This window comes from Symphodus melops, assembly GCF_947650265.1.
Source record: "Symphodus melops genome assembly, chromosome: 16".
In the NCBI taxonomy this organism is placed as follows: Eukaryota; Metazoa; Chordata; class Actinopteri; order Labriformes; family Labridae; genus Symphodus; species Symphodus melops.
Window position 1 is genome coordinate 4404230 of NC_136706.1, and position 14996 is coordinate 4419225.

At 40.2% G+C, this 14996-nt stretch overlaps 3 protein-coding genes across 3 annotated transcripts in view; 1 reads left to right on the plus strand and 2 right to left on the minus strand.

Moving 5' to 3' along the window:
* rgs3a (regulator of G protein signaling 3a) overlaps window positions 1-5595 on the minus strand; it is a 148266-nt gene extending 142671 nt beyond the window's left edge. Inside the window, exons 1-2 of the mRNA XM_079363578.1 lie at window positions 5434-5595; window positions 347-505 (exon numbers count right to left, since the gene is read on the minus strand). Of these exons, the coding sequence (XP_079219704.1) occupies window positions 347-425 (79 nt within the window). The 5' untranslated portion in view covers window positions 426-505; window positions 5434-5595. The remainder of the gene's footprint in view (window positions 1-346; window positions 506-5433) is intronic.
* A 7-nt stretch (window positions 5596-5602) lies between these two features.
* Window positions 5603-8708, plus strand: rabepk (Rab9 effector protein with kelch motifs). Its single transcript, XM_079363603.1, has 8 exons — window positions 5603-5741; window positions 6037-6091; window positions 6178-6332; window positions 6693-6848; window positions 7106-7270; window positions 7865-8014; window positions 8186-8335; window positions 8423-8708. The coding sequence occupies exons 2-8, from the start codon at window positions 6039-6041 to the stop codon at window positions 8644-8646; spliced, it is 1053 nt and encodes a 350-aa protein (XP_079219729.1). The 5' UTR covers window positions 5603-5741; window positions 6037-6038; the 3' UTR covers window positions 8647-8708.
* A 132-nt stretch (window positions 8709-8840) lies between these two features.
* hspa5 (heat shock protein 5) lies at window positions 8841-12659 on the minus strand. The gene is made up of 9 exons (XM_079363601.1): window positions 12504-12659; window positions 11828-11978; window positions 11471-11702; window positions 11236-11373; window positions 11039-11151; window positions 10558-10948; window positions 10205-10442; window positions 9954-10121; window positions 8841-9845 (listed from the first exon to the last, which is right to left on the minus strand). The coding sequence occupies exons 2-9, from the start codon at window positions 11938-11940 to the stop codon at window positions 9277-9279; spliced, it is 1962 nt and encodes a 653-aa protein (XP_079219727.1). The 5' UTR covers window positions 11941-11978; window positions 12504-12659; the 3' UTR covers window positions 8841-9276.
* Window positions 12660-14996: the final 2337 nt, after the last annotated feature.

Consider the following 14996-nt stretch of genomic DNA (forward strand, 5'->3'; position numbering starts at 1 on the left):
GACCAAATGACTTGTTGCTACTGTGCATCTGAGCCCGTTTGTTGCTGCAAGTGATATGCTACTTATGTGAGATTAAACGCAGTATTGCGTGTCCATGCTGGAAGATGTACATCTGAAACACAATCCATTATGTAACATAGACACATTCCTTTACTGTTATTTTGATGGATCAAGACAGACAGATAAACAGACGGACAAGATTTTCCACCTTTTTTTTTGTTCCTGCTGGTGGAGATGCATACAAAATATAAGGACTATTGTCAGACAATCAACAGCCTAAAAAATGATGGTGCTTATTCCTCAATAAGAAATGAGTCTCATTAAAAGTGGAAGAAAAGAAACTCACCATGGGTACAGAGGAGGAAGGACGAAGTCTCCAGGGGGCTGGCAGGGGGCTTCCGCAGGAATACTCTGATACTGGTCATGTTGGAGAGAGCATGCTAGCTGCCACTGCAGGCGGGAGAGTTTCAGCCACTATAGAGAAGAAAGGACATGAAATTTGATGCTAGTGTGTGTGTGTGTGTGTGTGTATGTGTGTTTGTATATGCACAGGTAAGATAAGAGAGAGGAAGCACAAAGAAGACAGATTAATGAATCCTGAAAAATTAAAGTGACATCATTAATATTTGTGGTTTTTTCAAAGTTACAAACATTTTTTCAGCCAGCAGTAGGATGTTGTTTGCATGACAGGCAAGTACAAAGGCGGAACCTTTTTGTTTTCAAAGCATCCGGTTGTATGTAGCGGTCAAAGCTGGATCTACTTACTTCTAACTGCATATAGGCTACATTAGGACTGTGCTCTAAAACATCAATACCGCAATATATCACCATGTGCTCTTGCAAATACAGTACATGTATCGATGCAGATGTTACAGAAACCGTATGGCTGCAATAAATGTGATGACAGTTTGAAAAGACAATTGAGCTAAAGGTTAGTTCACAATAACACCATAACCATAGCTCTGGGATTAAAGTATTTGAATGTATTTCTATCTCTGAGGACTGCTGTTATTTTCAACAACAAAGAACAGCTGTTGTAGTGAATTCTTTGTAGGAGATGGTCATTGTCCAAAGTCAGAGTATATCACGATATGGTATTGTGATACATATCGTATCGTGGGGCTGTGGGAAGAAATAGACATTCTTCACAATCAAATCAAACTGTATTACAGAATCAAGGTCCGTAATAAAAGTCTAATAAATCTTTAAAAACATAACAAACACTGAAATCTATAGAAGTACAGAAAAAGTTCCTCATTTATTTACAGTAGTTAAGAAATAAATGTGCAGTAAGAGCTAAACAGAGCATATGAACAATCGTATCTTGATTTTATTAGCGGCGTATTAAAGGCTCATACAATACAAAAGTTCACATAGATACAGTTTATTTTGTGTTAAAATAGCATCATACTTTATGTGATTCTGGTAAAGCTGCCAGTTCGCCCATTTCTCCTCTCACTGTCTGTCCCTCTTCACTCGGCCCCGCCTCTTGCACTCTCTTTCCAAAGTTGAAGTAACAAATGCCTGCTCAAAGCTTAGGTCTAACAATCTACTGGTTGGTTGGTTTAATGGTCTCATCTTATAAGTCATCAGTGAAGATTCAAAATTTATATTCAATGTAAAAGATGCGTTGATAATTTAGTTTAACGCCGAGGGATTAAAAACGTCATATTCAATAAAGCCAATAAGGAACAAATGCCAGAGCAAAGAAAGCAGTCTGAAGTCTGCCTCCAGAGAGAACAACAAAGATGAAAGCCAAAAAACAACAACACGGTCTGAAATCACAGATTAAGTTATCAGTGACTTTGAGTTGTAGAATTGATGGAACTAAGCCAGTGTTTTGGTTTTGTGGCAGTAATCCAGATTACTTTTCAGCATGACTTAACACACCTCTGGGTTAAATGTGACACAACACTGATAACTGCAGCACATTGTTTTGACATCTTGCCCAGTGGCAGTGTACCAGTAACCCACAGATGAACTTCGCTGCTAAGCCTGATTACAAAACTGCCAGGCCACCAAGCAGGCACTCAAATCAAGCTTTATTTAAACGGAGATGGAAAACATCTGATTTGCACAACACACAGAGCCAACACTTACAAAAGCAAGTACTGTACATGCTGACAAAAATAACAATAATCTAAATCTTATTCTCTTTCTCCTTCTTCTTGTCTCTTCCTCTGGACTTTAAAAAGACAGAATCGTGTTCCTTTTTCCTCTCATTCTGTCCCTCCACAAAAAGCCCCTGATTCATTTGATCCTTATCAAAAACAGTGAAGGGAAAACAAAGGAGTTCTCTGAAAGTCATACTCTGCTTCTCTGAAGGGGAAACTGGGCAGATAACGCTGCTGTGGCATGGCCTGCTCTGTCTCTGACAGACTCAAGTCCAGCCCTGTCCCTCATACAGCCATTAAATACAGACTCTTTAAAACATATCGGTTAACAAGACTCATCGCACATTGATAATAGATGATGCCATCTGTGTGAGATGAGAAAAAACTCTTCCCAAAACATCTGCAAAGTTTCTTGTTAAAGAATCAACGATAACCCTTCTTTTTCAGCCCTGCTCTGAACAGGCTGTTTCTGTGTCTGTAGCTTTAAATGCAGATTAGCTGAGTCTCACCACGCCCCTCTCTGGAAAGGCTTGGGCGGCTTGGGTTTTCTCAGTCCATGCCCTATTGTTTACAGTGAGAAGGCAAACTGAGAGGGGCAACACCTAGCTGTTTGAGTGCCACCCACCTGGGGGAGGGGTTACCCATGTGATGTCACAAAGGGAACATCGCCAAACGGCCTGTTTGAGCACAAGTTTTCTTTTAAAAAATGGAGCAGATTTGCAGGACACATTGTGTTAGAAATTAATTTTTCATAATATGTGATCTTTAAACTTGCCGGCACCCAGCAGTATCATAACCATGACTCATATTTAACTGGATAAAATCTGGCCAATTCGTTTCATTTTAATGTACTGCTCCTTTTTGAGTGTTTTCCCTTTAACACATTTTCTGAGAGTTGCAGCATCATTTGTTTACACTAATTGAAAGTAAAACACATGACACCTGCTTAGGTATGTGCTGTGCTGAACTACAAGACTTTAGATTGATGGCTGAAGTTATCTCTACCATCTGTGTTGATAATCTTGTATTATTCCACAATCTGTTCAAAATGAGGCTTGGTTTGTTGTTATCCTCAAGTAAGGCACATATTAAAGAACTTACCAATTTAAGCTCAGTGAGATTGACATTTTCCTTTCAATTTAAAACAGTACACTTCTTAATCATCATAATAAAAAGGATGCACTCTGTAAACACAAAACTTTGGAACAAAAATGTTTTAAGGATTCTGCAGAATTGGCAATTGGGCCAACAATACTACAGATGAAAAACTTCTTTTACCAAAATTCAAGTTTCCTGAAGTACACAGAAGACCTTCCTGTGTCCCCAGTAGGTTCGGCCATGAGAAGGAAGTGCAACAAAAAGAAAAAAACAGTTGCAAGGCAGGACATTTTAGAAAGGGGCAACATCAGGTGCGATTGCTAAAGGAAGGTAGAGGTGAAGGATAGTTAATTAAGATAGCGGCGACAAGGAAAAGTGAGCCGAACTTGTACCTCCAAGATGATGCATTTTTCAATTTGTGCTCGAAGATTGGGCATGACTGTGCAGTTTTGACTGGGGGTTAACTGTGGGAGGAGAAGAGGGAGGACTCAGTGCAGAGATGTCCAGACAGCCACAGGGGACGGAAGAGCATCGAGCAGACCGGGGCACACGGCAGCTGAATCAATTACGTGAGTGCCACACTATCAAAAATGTTCTTAATAAAACAACTGAAGTAGTTTGAATCAAAAGACATCAGCATATAAGACCCCAAAATAAGAAGATGCAAAAAAAATATATATTTACACACTTTGAAATTATTATTTAAGGATGAGAAGAACATTTAGCTAAAGCAAGTCTATAACATTATACAGACTATCTTTAAGCCAAAGTGATGAAAGTGTGGGCCAATATATAATGTAGAGGATAAACGTCCATGTCTATGTGTGATTACTCATACACTATCTGTATAGAACGTATAAAGGAGAATCAAATGCCAACGTGCTTTGGAAAAAGGGACATCATATTGTTTATCTAGAAAGAAGGGAGTAGCGACTCCGTACTCTTAACAATATCTGCAGCATATAAAGAAGAATCAAACTGAGCAGACAGTGGTTCACTTTAAAGTCTGTTGAAAACATCGGTCAATTAAAATAATATCTGCTTGAGACAGAAGCTGTGGGAGTGCCTTTTCATAGTTGTACTAAAGCAAAATCAGTGCACCGTCCATTAAGAAATGGATTCTGAGAGATGGGTATTTTACCTTTTCAATCCTGGATTTGTTTTTGCCAAATGTGCCACGGTAAGAGAGAAATTATAAGCAGTATTAAAGATTCATCAATCTCAGAAGCACGTTATCTTTCTCTTACTCAACAGTTGCCAGAAGCAGCACTTTTAGAAAATAATTTCTTACAGTGAAAGAAAAGGGGGCATACTGAATTACTCTTCCTTTCTCAGTTTTATTTTCCCTCAGAGGACGAATCATGCCTTCTTGATCTTGAATCCCTTCTTTGCTCATTCATCTTTTTTTCTCCTTTATAGGTTCAATAAGAGAGAGAAGATGTGATAGTGTCTACAGTAGACTGAACTGATGAAGATTTGTTCACTCAGCTTCCACTGTATCTTCAGGACTGCTGACTGTGCAGGAAGCTTTACATTTACAGCAGTCAGTGACTTTGTCAATGTATATTCCAATTAAAGATTAGATCCTTCATTATGGTCCATTTACATTATATCTGATTGTGGGTACACCATCACACTCACGGTGGCTGTCTTTTTCTGCCACAGTGTCTATTTTTTGAATACAGTAATTTAAAGAAATAATATAAAAGGCACAAGAAAATAATTTATTAAAAATTATAATTTATTATTCTATAAAACACCATTACTATTGTCTTGTAGTTTTTGATGTTGTGTCTTTGTTATGCATTTTGAGCCAACTACACTCTCTAGTGATAAGTAACAAATGTATATAATTTCCTATTCTCTGACCATACACTTATTTACTTTTAGGCACAAACAAAAAATGGTTATAAAAACATCCATGCAGTCCAAACAACACCTAGATCTTTTTAAAGAAAAACAATGGCACAACCTACTGGACACATCATGAAATGCAATTTTAAGTGAGTATCACTGAATCTATTGACGATAACTAACTAAGAAAATATTCATTTAATTGTTAGTCCCCACACTAATGAAAAAAAAATCATTTTACCTATGTGTTATAGCTGCATATAAAATATAACGTACTGTCCATTTTAGGGAAATTGTAGTTTCACCCATTGTTATAGATTTATTTTTACAGTCTATGATTTCACCACGGCAGACCTACGTCACTTACCTCCGCCGCCGACGTTTTATTACGTAGCATAGTGGAAATTAATTGCATTTCCCAAATTACTTTATGAATTCTCCTAACACCTTTCATTGAAAGCATGAAAAACGTTAAGTTTTCCACGGGGTTAAAGTAAATTGCACCGTGAAAGTAGATAGAGTCACCCTCAGTGAACGCAACTGCGCATGCGCTTTCAGAACCATAGCAACAACGTTCAGGGCTAACTTTATAAACTTCATGTGTCTTGCTTCTGTTAGTGAATGGGTATAACACAAGGCTGCAATCTAACAACGTTTTCTATTTATAAGACACGTGTAAGTATGAATGTTTTTCACCCGGAAGAACAGCTCAGTGGGTGGGAAGCTCTTTAAACGCTCATTTCAGTTAGCATGTAGCAGCTCGATAGCACACAGCGGGTCCACTACTCATTAGCAAGACAAAACTCTGAAGGTTTATTTCACAGATGTTACTCGCAGCTGCGTCTTGTGCAAAACCGTTTGCAAGAATTCGTATAGAAACTCCTTAATATTTAGATGATAGAGATCTCAGGTAAAGGCTTCAGTGGATTTCATCAGTAACATCCTCATTCATTTATTCATTCGTCTTTAGCTATGGAGTTTCTCCCTGTACTTGACCCACTTGATAAACCAAAAGAAGGACTATGGTATGTAAATAAATGTATTTGGTAGCATTTCAATGTAAAAGGTCTCCTTTTTCGTCGTTGTCTGAACTTTGACTTTGTTTCAACAGGTATTCTTTGATACCAAGAGGAAGTGCTCCAGGTGTCAGTGTGGGTCACACCTGCACATTTATTCCATCTGGAGATGAGGGAAAGGGAAAGATCCTGATTGTTGGAGGAGCAAACCCAAGTGGCAGTTTCACACATTCCCATATCATAAATCTAGGTGAATGAACCAAAAGAGAACATCTTCTAACTATCTTTCAACACTGACTCTAGGAAAAATGTGCAATTTGAGGGCTGCTGTGGATACAAATCACATGACCCCCTATGTTGAATTGAATACAATTTTATCTACAGTGTATTGATAGTAAATTTCAGACTAAGATAAACAACAATTTATCAAATTAGACAGATTAAAATGAATAAAGGGGTCAAACAGGTTTCAAAGTGTCACTTCCCATGGAATCATAACGCTAACACACGTTTATCATTGTTGTTTACTTTGAAGCGTCACCTGCGCTCCCTTGTCTTTTATATTGTTCGACATCTTTGGGGGTATTTTTCTTCTCTCCGACTCCTCCAGATCGTCATGAATGGGACATCCCAGAGTGGGAGGGTTTGGACTCGCGATATGAACACTGCTGCTTTGTGCCAGAAAGCTGTCCTCAGAGCCTGTGGGTGTTTGGAGGGGCACAGCAGAGCGGCAACCGCAACTGTATCCAGAATTTACAGCTAGCAGGTAAATCCCAATTCAAGTTCATCTAATAATCTCATTTACATTAGTCGAGTTTCACTCAGATGGTTTCACTGATTAGTACTACTTCACATGAAGAATGTTGTAATGTATTGTGTATGTATGGAATTATCTGGAGTACTTTATTAGGGTAATTGTAGTGAAAAACTAAAGTCTCTCTGCGCTCCTTCAGCCATGTTTTTAATCATTGTGTTGTTAAGACTGATATTATTGTTCGTGAACAATTATTTCTGTGTGACCAGACAGTGGGTCTTGCTGGAAGAATGTGTCAACGAATGGTGAACCCCCCAGCCCTAGAACATACCACACCAACTCCGCCTACCTCGGGGACAGTCTGTACGTGTTTTGTGGTGGGGAAGCAGGAGCTGCACCTGTCGCAGACACCACGCTTCATGTCTTTGATACAGGTTGGTGTTAAATGAACCAGCTGCTCGACATACAGTGGGATTAGCTTTGATCCCACATTGATGAATAGTGACCAAAAATGTCACTAAGCTTATTAACGTGTGGCATGTTCTTGCGTGTCTAACTCCAAGTCATTCTTTGTTCTTGAAATGTTTCTGTTTCAAAGAACAAACTCTGACACAGTTCTGCAGCACACTTGGGCTTCATTTTTTTCTTGAATTATGCTGGTCAAACAATGTCATTCTAATTAACTGAATGTGTTTAGTTTCTATTTCAATTAAATTGTTTTCTTTTTGGAAATGTGTTTTTTTAAAGGTGTCTGTTTATATCGATGTTTGTGCTCTATGGACAAAATAGTACATCTTATTTGTTTGCTGATTTTGTTCTGTACATGTATAAGAATTGTTTTTAACAAAAAATCTCATGCTAACTCCTCCAAACAGTCCAATGTATGAATCACTGTGAATGTTTTCCATTGTAAATGTGAAAAAAAGATTTTTTTGCAGCAAGCTGTAATTCACCTCGTTCATATAAAGACATCCCTTTTAAGTTCAGTCTGTTTCATATGTGATAACTTTCATCTTCTTTTCCCACAGTCACTTCCGCCTGGTCCCAACCAGAAACACAAGGCAGGCAGCCGCCAGCCAGACATGGCCACGTTATCGCAGCAGCGGGTTCAAAGATCTACATTCACGGAGGCATGGCTGGGGACAAATTCCACAACGACATGTTCTCTCTCGATACAAGTAAGCCTGATCTCTCCTGAATTGTGAATCAGTGTGCGCGCTTAGTGTTGTTTAAATAAATGTCTATTTTCCAGTTTTCTTAAATTTCCTAGAATAAAATAATGAGCCTCAAGACTTGGGGAATATGTTTAATTGTGAAATAAAAAATAAAAAATGGTGTGCTGTTCAAAGAGATCATGAAGTGGGAGAAGGTGCAAGTCAAAGGAGATATCCCACCAGGAGTAGCAGCCCACTCAGCTGTGGCTCTCGGGAAGAACATCTACATTTTTGGAGGAATGACTGCAGATGGAGCGAGCAACTCCATGTATAGATTCAGCACTGGTACTAGAATCATTTCATTCTTGTTCTATCATCTCATAAATGAAGATTACATTTGTAACTCTCCATTGTTATGCCTTTTGTTTGCAGACAAGAGTAGGTGGGTCCTTATGAAGTTTAAAGGGGATCTGCCCCCCAACCGCCTGGACCACTCCATGTGTATATTACCCTGGAAGGTGTGTGTCGAGGGGAATGGAGATGAGCAGGCCGACAGCCCAGCGGCCTCAGAGACTGTACATTTGGCCTTTGCATTTGGAGGGATGGACACCCAGGGCGTCATTCATAATGATTGTGTTGTGACTGTGGTTTCATGATGTAATACTCACTTAAGTAGTAATAAATTGTTTTTTTAAGAGCCGTGTCTCATTTAAACAAATCCAAGACATCCTTTTCTTTTTAATTCTGTAAATAAAGAAATTCATCTTAGTGCTACAAAAAGCAAAAAGTGCTGAAATATTAATAGTGACCTAGTAAACTATGAAACGAATGAAAAGGAAGGACAACCAAGTAACATTTTGTATCAAACATTTATTTCAATGTCTTTCCAGAAGTACGACCAGATTCAATAAATAACTTTTAGCCTCGCCTGTGGACATAATGAGCCCTTGATCCCACAGACTTCAAATTCAATTGGCCCACTAACACCTGTCCCCACCCACTAAGTCCCTCCCCACTACATCACCCCAACAGGACTGCCTGAGAACAGCAGCAGCAAGCCTCATATCCAGGCTGACGAATATCTCCACCTTCCAGCGAAGAGAACACCTCTCACGGAAACTTTTGTTTTTTTTAAGTCTTTCAGAGGATTCAGTATGGTAGCTTTTTATCGCAACCACTTCACGACCATTCCTCTCACGATTTGAGTCTCATCAGTTCATTATGTACATCTAGGTGCCACTAACAGAGAGGCGAGGGGGGACAAAAAGAGTTGATGGCAAACTTGACTACAACTCGTCCTTCTCCTCTTGCTCCCCTTCTGCGCCCTCTGGTGGTGGTCCTCCCGCACTGCCGTAAAGCTTGCTAACAATTGGTTGTACCACCTCCTCGAGCTCCTTCTTCTTAGCCTGGAAGTCTTCCAGCTCAGCCTCCTGGTGAGACTCCATCCATTCAATCTTCTCTTCTACTGCCTTCTCGATGGTTTCTTTGTCCTCATCCGACAGCTTGCCGCCGAGCTTTTCCTTGTCTCCGATCTGGTTCTTCAGAGAGTAAGCGTAGCTCTCCAGCTCATTGCGGGCGTCGATCCTCTCCTTCAGCTTCTTGTCCTCGTCGGCGAAGCGCTCTGCGTCGTTGACCATGCGCTCGATGTCCTCTGGCGTCAGGCGGTTCTGGTCGTTTGTGATGGTGATCTTGTTCTTGTTGCCTGTGCCTTTGTCCTCGGCTGTGACGCGCAGAATGCCGTTGACATCGATCTCAAAGGTGACCTCGATCTGTGGCACACCACGAGGGGCGGGAGGGATGCCGGTCAGGTCGAATGTGCCCAGCAGATGGTTGTCTTTTGTGAGAGGACGCTCACCTGGAGAGACAGAGAGAGTCAATGATTAAACTTAATTTGTGTTCCGCATCAATAAAAAGCAGATATTTTTATCCTTCCTCCTCATGTTTGGATTTGCACAATCCTTACCTTCGTAAACCTTAATAGTGACAGTAGGCTGGTTATCAGAGGCTGTAGAGAAGATCTGGGATTTCTTTGTAGGCACCACAGTGTTTCTGGGGATCAGTTTAGTCATGACTCCTCCAACAGTCTCAATACCAAGAGTCAGGGGACACACGTCCAGAAGAACAACGTCACCTGCAAGGGAGGAAAACCATCAGTACACTAGAATAGCTCGTTCAGTGGAATAGATACAGTCAGGCGAGACGATGATAACCTACCAGTGTCCTCCTCTCCAGAAAGCACTCCAGCCTGCACAGCAGCTCCGTATGCTACGGCCTCGTCAGGGTTGATGCCCCTGGAGGGCTCTTTGCCGTTGAAAAACTCCTTCACCAGCTGCTGGATTTTGGGGATACGGGTGGAGCCTCCAACCAAGACAATCTCATCAATGTCAGACTTTTTCAGGTCAGAGTCTTCCAACACTTTCTGCACTGGCTTCATGGTGGAACGGAACAGGTCCTGTAAAACGAAAAGTTTAACAGTTAGTAAACCAATGAGTCATAAATAAGAGGGTATATATATTCTATCATAGTAACAGCTTATCAGTAATCAAAGTGATCTTTTAATTACTTACCATGTTGAGCTCCTCAAACTTGGCACGGGTCAGAGTCTCAGAGAAGTCCTCTCCCTCAAAGAAGGACTCTATCTCAATGCGGGCCTGGTGCTGAGCGGACAGCGCCCTCTTTGCCTTCTCCACCTCACGACGCAGCTTCTGCACCGCCCTGTTGTCTTTGCGCACGTCTTTGCCAGTCTTCTTCTTGTACAGCTTGATGAAGTGCTCCATGACACGCTGGTCGAAGTCCTCGCCTCCAAGATGGGTGTCACCGTTGGTTGCCACCACCTCAAACACGCCATTGTCGATGGTCAGCAGGGAGACGTCGAAGGTGCCACCGCCAAGATCGAAAACGAGAATATTCTTCTCGCCGTCTCTCTTGTCAAGGCCGTAAGCGATGGCAGCAGCAGTTCTTTAAAAAAAAAAAAAGTTAATACAAAAAAATTAAGGGAAATATTTCACACACAAAAAAAAACTAAAAACATTATTGTTCTAAACTTACGGCTCATTGATGATTCTCATGACAATCAGGCCAGCGATGGTTCCGGCATCCTTAGTGGCCTGACGCTGGGCATCATTGAAATAGGCGGGGACAGTGACGACAGCATGTGTGACCTGGCGAAAGAATAAGCTTGTTAGCTTTGATTATGGTTTTGATGAGGTTTATATCTTAATGTTTTTTGTCAGATTGTTTTGTACCTTCTTGCCCAAATAAGCCTCAGCAGTCTCCTTCATTTTAGTCAGCACCATGGCAGAGATCTCCTCAGGAGCAAACGTCTTCATTGTGCCACCACCAATGTCTACCTGAATATGAGGCTTGCTCTTCTTCTCTGTTACCTAAACGGGAACATAAAATCAATGTTGTATACAGAGAACGATGCTCAAAGGATACCAAAAGATCTTAAGAGTAACTTTGAGAAGTGTGAAAACTTACCTTGAATGGCAGGTACTTGATGTCCTGCTGCACAGTTGAGTCTCCCCAAGTGCGCCCGATCAATCTCTTGGCATCGAAGACCGTGTTCTCAGGGTTAGATGTCAGCTGGTTCTTGGCAGCGTCACCAATCAGACGCTCCCCCTCGCTGGTGAAGGCCACATATGATGGAGTGATGCGGTTACCCTGGTCATTGGCAATGATCTCCACACGTCCATTCTTGAACACTCCAACACTACAGAGAGGGGAGAAAAAAACAAATTATTTCTAAAAAAAAACTAACAAGAAAGTGCACTCCAAATGTATGAGTTTCATTTGGATCTAAAACAATCAAGACAGCTGTCACTTTTCTCTATTTACCATGAGTAGGTGGTCCCGAGGTCGATTCCAATCACAGTGCCCACATTATTCTTGTCGTCATCATCGGCAAACACGGTGCCGGCCACCAACATTACGACCCACAACAGCCTCATATCTGCTTGCTCACACTCCGACCTATAAAAAGAAAATTCTACAAAAAAAAAATACAGATTATTAGAACAATGTGGCTTTGAGTTACTGACGTGTGATCCCTGCCTACCATTTCACAAAGCTAGTATCATCAGACAACGCTGGCTTGTGATTATCTGGGAGGATTAGATAGACTGGGTTTGTGAAAATAAATCACAAAATGTCACAGCTCCAAGTCTTAGAAGAACATGGGTCAACTGGGTGGAGCAAGCACCCCCCCCCCTCCTCTTCCGCCGGTACCTTGCTTAACCACGTTTGCGTACTTAGCAGACGTGCACGGCGGCGTACTAAACCATAATGACCAGTTTTAGAGGACCGATACCTTGGCATTGTGCATTACTAACACATTCTTTATCCATATACATTAAAGGCTATGAGTACGTTAGGTAAAATATATGACTAAAGTCAAGAAGGTTAGCTCAGCTAGCTTGATGAGGATGAAAAAAACGTCACGTAAAAAACGTGGAAGAAAATACTAAATATAACGTCGTCGAATTATCATATTCAAAGAAATGTTTACACATACCTGAATAACAGTGTCGTCAATGAATTTACGGCCCTTCACGTTGTCTCTATAAACGCCGAGCGTGTCTGTCTTTTCTGTATCTTTCGTGTTTTTCTCCTCTGTGAAGTGATGTTGAATGAACTGCGAGCTCTCGATATATAAGCAGGTCGCTTCTTCCCAATCGTGGAGGCACACGATTGGCTGAGTAGCTGCTCGTTGGAACAAGCTGATTGGTTTCCACCGGCACGCTGGCCGACGCTGATTTGCACACATCGGGTCTCGGCGACGTCACTGATTCCAGACCACTGTGCCGCTGCTGATTGGCTGTCTGTCAAGCGAATTCATTAACACAGTTGGAGCACTGACACGCCACTCTAGAGACTAGGGAAGTAGAGTTTTTTCACATAAAAAAAAGCTTACATTTGAAGTTTTAAAAAAAAAAAATATATATATTCACGTGAATTTGATTATCATTCAAGTTCATGTTTGTGTTGTTTAAAGGGGTTTGCTGAGTAACCTACTGTTGTGACAGCATGAGAAGTAATGACTCAATACAATGTTTGAGAACTGTACAAACCTTGTGTGTAATGCATGTGACTAAACATCAAAGGTTGTTACATCAGATGAGTGAGATTGTCTGGACGTTTCATCATATAATGTACACAAGTTCAATTAAGGCTTAACATCCCCACTTAAAATACAAGAAACCTGCAGTACTTGAAACATTGAATATATAGCAGGCTCTCAACGGCACTACATGATATACATTACAAATGCACTTGGTCATTTTTGCACAATATACACATCTGCAGGTTAAGGAGCACATACATAAAACACACTCTATTCTACTATGGCCTACAGTCACTTGTGACAGAAGTCTAAATAGGTCAAGATTAGGTAACTGGGTGCAATAGCTAACCCTTTCAAATGTTTAGACTCGTGCCAGCAAAAGTATTTAGTATTGTTACAAGCATCCTGTAGCCGATGTCAACGGCTGTCATTATGCTCTATGGTTTTACAACAACCACACCGTCTTCTTCTGTTGTAGAACCAAGCTTGTGTAAAAATACAAGAAACAGAGTGAAAAACAATTCCAGAGCAGGAATCAATTTACTGCTGAGGTGAGGATAAAAAAATAAGCTTGTTTCAGGAATTCTGTTTTGTTCTTTCTTCATTCAATGATGTATTCATTAAGGGGTTGTTTTAAGGGGTTTAAACAGTACAAAGAGGAGCACGCTCAAACAATAAAAAAAATCTTCTGGTGAATGACCACAAAAAAGAGTCACAGAATAGTCTACAAACTCAATGTGTCCTTAAAGACAATCGATGCAACGTTGCTGCTCCGCACACTGCTGCTCTACCTTGTTAATAAGATGTTATTCTACCATATTTTTTCAAGGCGTAAGACCATTATAGTTAATTAATCATTTGTAGCAAATTACTGAAACTTATCATAATAATTTCACGGCTTGTCTATTAATTTTGCCCTCCTGGAAATTTCATTAACAAGTCAGACAAAGAATGATTGCATCCTGCAGGGTCTTGGGGCCCTATACTGTATTATATGTTTCCCCTCTACTGACCCTTAACATTTTTTGTCTTTTGTGTAGATCAGTCTTAATCAAACCATAGACCTTTTCATCCTAAAATAGAAGTAAAACTATAACACTGCATGATGAATGTTGGAGGGAGGACAAACATCATATACCAAAAATGTAAGAGCTAATCCAGCAAAAAATACAATTATTCATGAATAAATTTTAAAGTTTAATAAAGCATGATTTTTTTTTTTCACAAGTTGGATAATAATTTACATCTTTAAATCTTTAAACCACTGTTTACCTCTGATTGTACTGTGAACCTTGGGCATTAGGTATACAGAGGCGCTGCTTGTCAACAGGCAAGGCAAGCGCCGATGGGGCCCCCCAAGCCTGTAGGGAGGCCCCTTAGGGCTGACAAAATTTAAACTACAGTGGCTTAAAATGTGCAAAGTTTGCAATGACAGTTCAACTTCCGCAAGGGACCCCTGTCTGATGGCGTTCACTCATAAAATAATAAATGACTAAACGTTGTTAGTCTAGCTCTTAAAGACGGTTATACTGTATAACTTCTGTAAGCATTATATTAAGGTGTATGTTCTGAAAAATTGTTCTTCATATTTTATTTTGAAATTACAAGATGTTTAGTGGCCTTTATAGTTTTATTTTGAAAGTAATACCAATGTAAACTTAAAAACTTTTTTTTGGTCTCAGATTATTTATACCATATTTGGTGATGAACTCTGCTACTGTGGATTTTTGCCTAAAGGGCCCCAAACCACTCAAGAATCATCACTGAAGCTATATAGTCAAGTCATTAGGTTAAATTCTGTTGAAAACAAGATTAAAAGGACACCTGAATTAAAGTTCGAAAACTGAAAGAACTATAAAAAAAAAAAAAAAGACTCAAAGAACATTATCTAAAAAAAAAAACCCAAGTCCGTACTGATAGGACTATAGGCCTTTTTTATGTAAC

Bases quoted from the DNA above. Each gene is read 5' to 3' on its own strand.
- rabepk (XM_079363603.1), top strand. From the start codon at position 6,039: ATGGAGTTTCTCCCTGTACTTGACCCACTTGATAAACCAAAAGAAGGA. The intron at 8,015-8,185 runs GTAAGCCTGATC...TGCTGTTCAAAG, and splicing joins CATGTTCTCTCTCGATACAA to AGATCATGAAGTGGGAGAAG. The intron at 8,336-8,422 runs GTACTAGAATCA...TTTTGTTTGCAG, and splicing joins CATGTATAGATTCAGCACTG to ACAAGAGTAGGTGGGTCCTT.
- hspa5 (XM_079363601.1), bottom strand. From the start codon at position 11,940: ATGAGGCTGTTGTGGGTCGTAATGTTGGTGGCCGGCACCGTGTTTGCC. The intron at 11,152-11,235 runs GTACAAAACAAT...TTCTTTCGCCAG, and splicing joins AGGCTTATTTGGGCAAGAAG to GTCACACATGCTGTCGTCAC. The intron at 9,846-9,953 runs GTAAGGATTGTG...CTGTCTCTCCAG, and splicing joins CACTATTAAGGTTTACGAAG to GTGAGCGTCCTCTCACAAAA.